At 40.7% G+C, this 1,374-nt stretch overlaps 1 protein-coding gene across 1 annotated transcript in view; it reads left to right on the top strand.

The window, feature by feature from the left end:
• Positions 1-797, top strand: part of LOC107080740 (zinc-binding protein A33-like) — a 3,845-nt gene extending 3,048 nt beyond the window's left edge. Inside the window, exon 2 of the mRNA XM_015368947.1 lies at positions 3-797. Coding sequence (XP_015224433.1) covers positions 3-759 — 757 coding nt within the window. The 3' untranslated portion in view covers positions 760-797. The remainder of the gene's footprint in view (positions 1-2) is intronic.
• Positions 798-1,374: the final 577 nt, after the last annotated feature.

Here is a 1,374-nt window from a genome sequence, read left to right as displayed (position 1 = left end):
AGCAGAGAGATAGCAGCTCTTTCAGACACTGTCAAAGCCACAGAGGAGGAGCTGAGAGCTGAAGACGTCTCATTCCTGTCAAACTTCAAGGCTGCAGTGGAAAGAGTCCAGTGCTGCCCCCTGCTGGAGGATCCACAGCTGCCCTCAGGAGCTCTGATAGACCAGGCCAAACATCTGGGCAACCTGGCCTTCAACATCTGGAGCAACATGAAGAACATGGTGTCCTACACTCCTCTCATCCTGGACCCAAACACTGCTGGTTCAAGACTCATCCTGTCTGAAGATCTGACCAGTGTGGCTTTTGGAGAGAAACAGAAGCTTCCTAAGAATCCTGAAAGGTTTGGGTTTTGGTCGTGTATTTCTGTCCTGAGTTCTGAGGGCTTTATGTCAGGGAACCACAGCTGGGATGTTGATGTTGGAGACAGTAGATACTGGCTGTTCGGTGTGTTAGCAGAGTCTTTTCAGAGGAATAGAAACATATGGTCTCGATTTTTAGTAATATGGTTCTATGAAGGTAAATGCTTAGCATTGTCTCCATCATCTCCTCCCAAACTTCTCTCAGTTCAGAATAAGCTCCAGAGGATCAGAGTGAATCTGGACTGGGACAGAGGAAAGCTGTCCTTCTCTGATCTGGATACTAACACACACATACACACCTTCACACACACCTTCACTGACAAGATGTTTCCATTCTTCAACACTGTGGATAAATTAAAAATCTTACCCATGAAGATCTCAGTGAGCAAACAGCAGCTCTGATGTTCTCAGCATGAAGAACACAAAGTCCAAATGAAACCTTATTGAACTGATTGAAACTCAGTGTTTGAAACAGCAAACTAAAGACCAATGGTGTAGACACAACAATAGATGAATAAAACAATATCACACATCCGACACGGAAAAATAGTGAATGCGCACCTTGAATGGAACCATTGCTGAAAGCGTACCACCACATGTTACAGACATTACAAGTTCCAAAAACTCTTTTCAGGGGGATGCTTTTTGAACACCAGGTTTATTTTGTATGTTTAGACGTAGTTTAAATGTAGTTTATATGTAGTTTATTTTGGGAATTTTTTTCTGTTATTACAGCAGCTCTTTCCTTTTTCTTTTCATTAATCCGCTTAAGTACCCCTTTTTGGTATCTATTGTTGCTAACACATTGTACCTAACGGTTATGGTTTTAATCTACACTCTGGGTTACCCATAATTCCAAGTCGTAGTGTAAAAAAATTAAATACTCAAATACTTTGTTCTTTTAAGATTTTTGTTGCGGTTTGAAACATATTAAGTGAGTGTATGTTATGACCAACTGTCTAATAAACTATACACATTATTAACATAGTAATTAAAAGTACCACTGTCTGCTTTGCT

The sequence above is a fragment of the Cyprinodon variegatus genome, unplaced genomic scaffold (assembly GCF_000732505.1).
Source record: "Cyprinodon variegatus isolate N-32 unplaced genomic scaffold, C_variegatus-1.0 Scaffold2272, whole genome shotgun sequence".
Lineage (NCBI taxonomy): Eukaryota > Metazoa > Chordata > Actinopteri > Cyprinodontiformes > Cyprinodontidae > Cyprinodon > Cyprinodon variegatus.
This window is presented reverse-complemented; position numbering and strand designations above follow the sequence as displayed.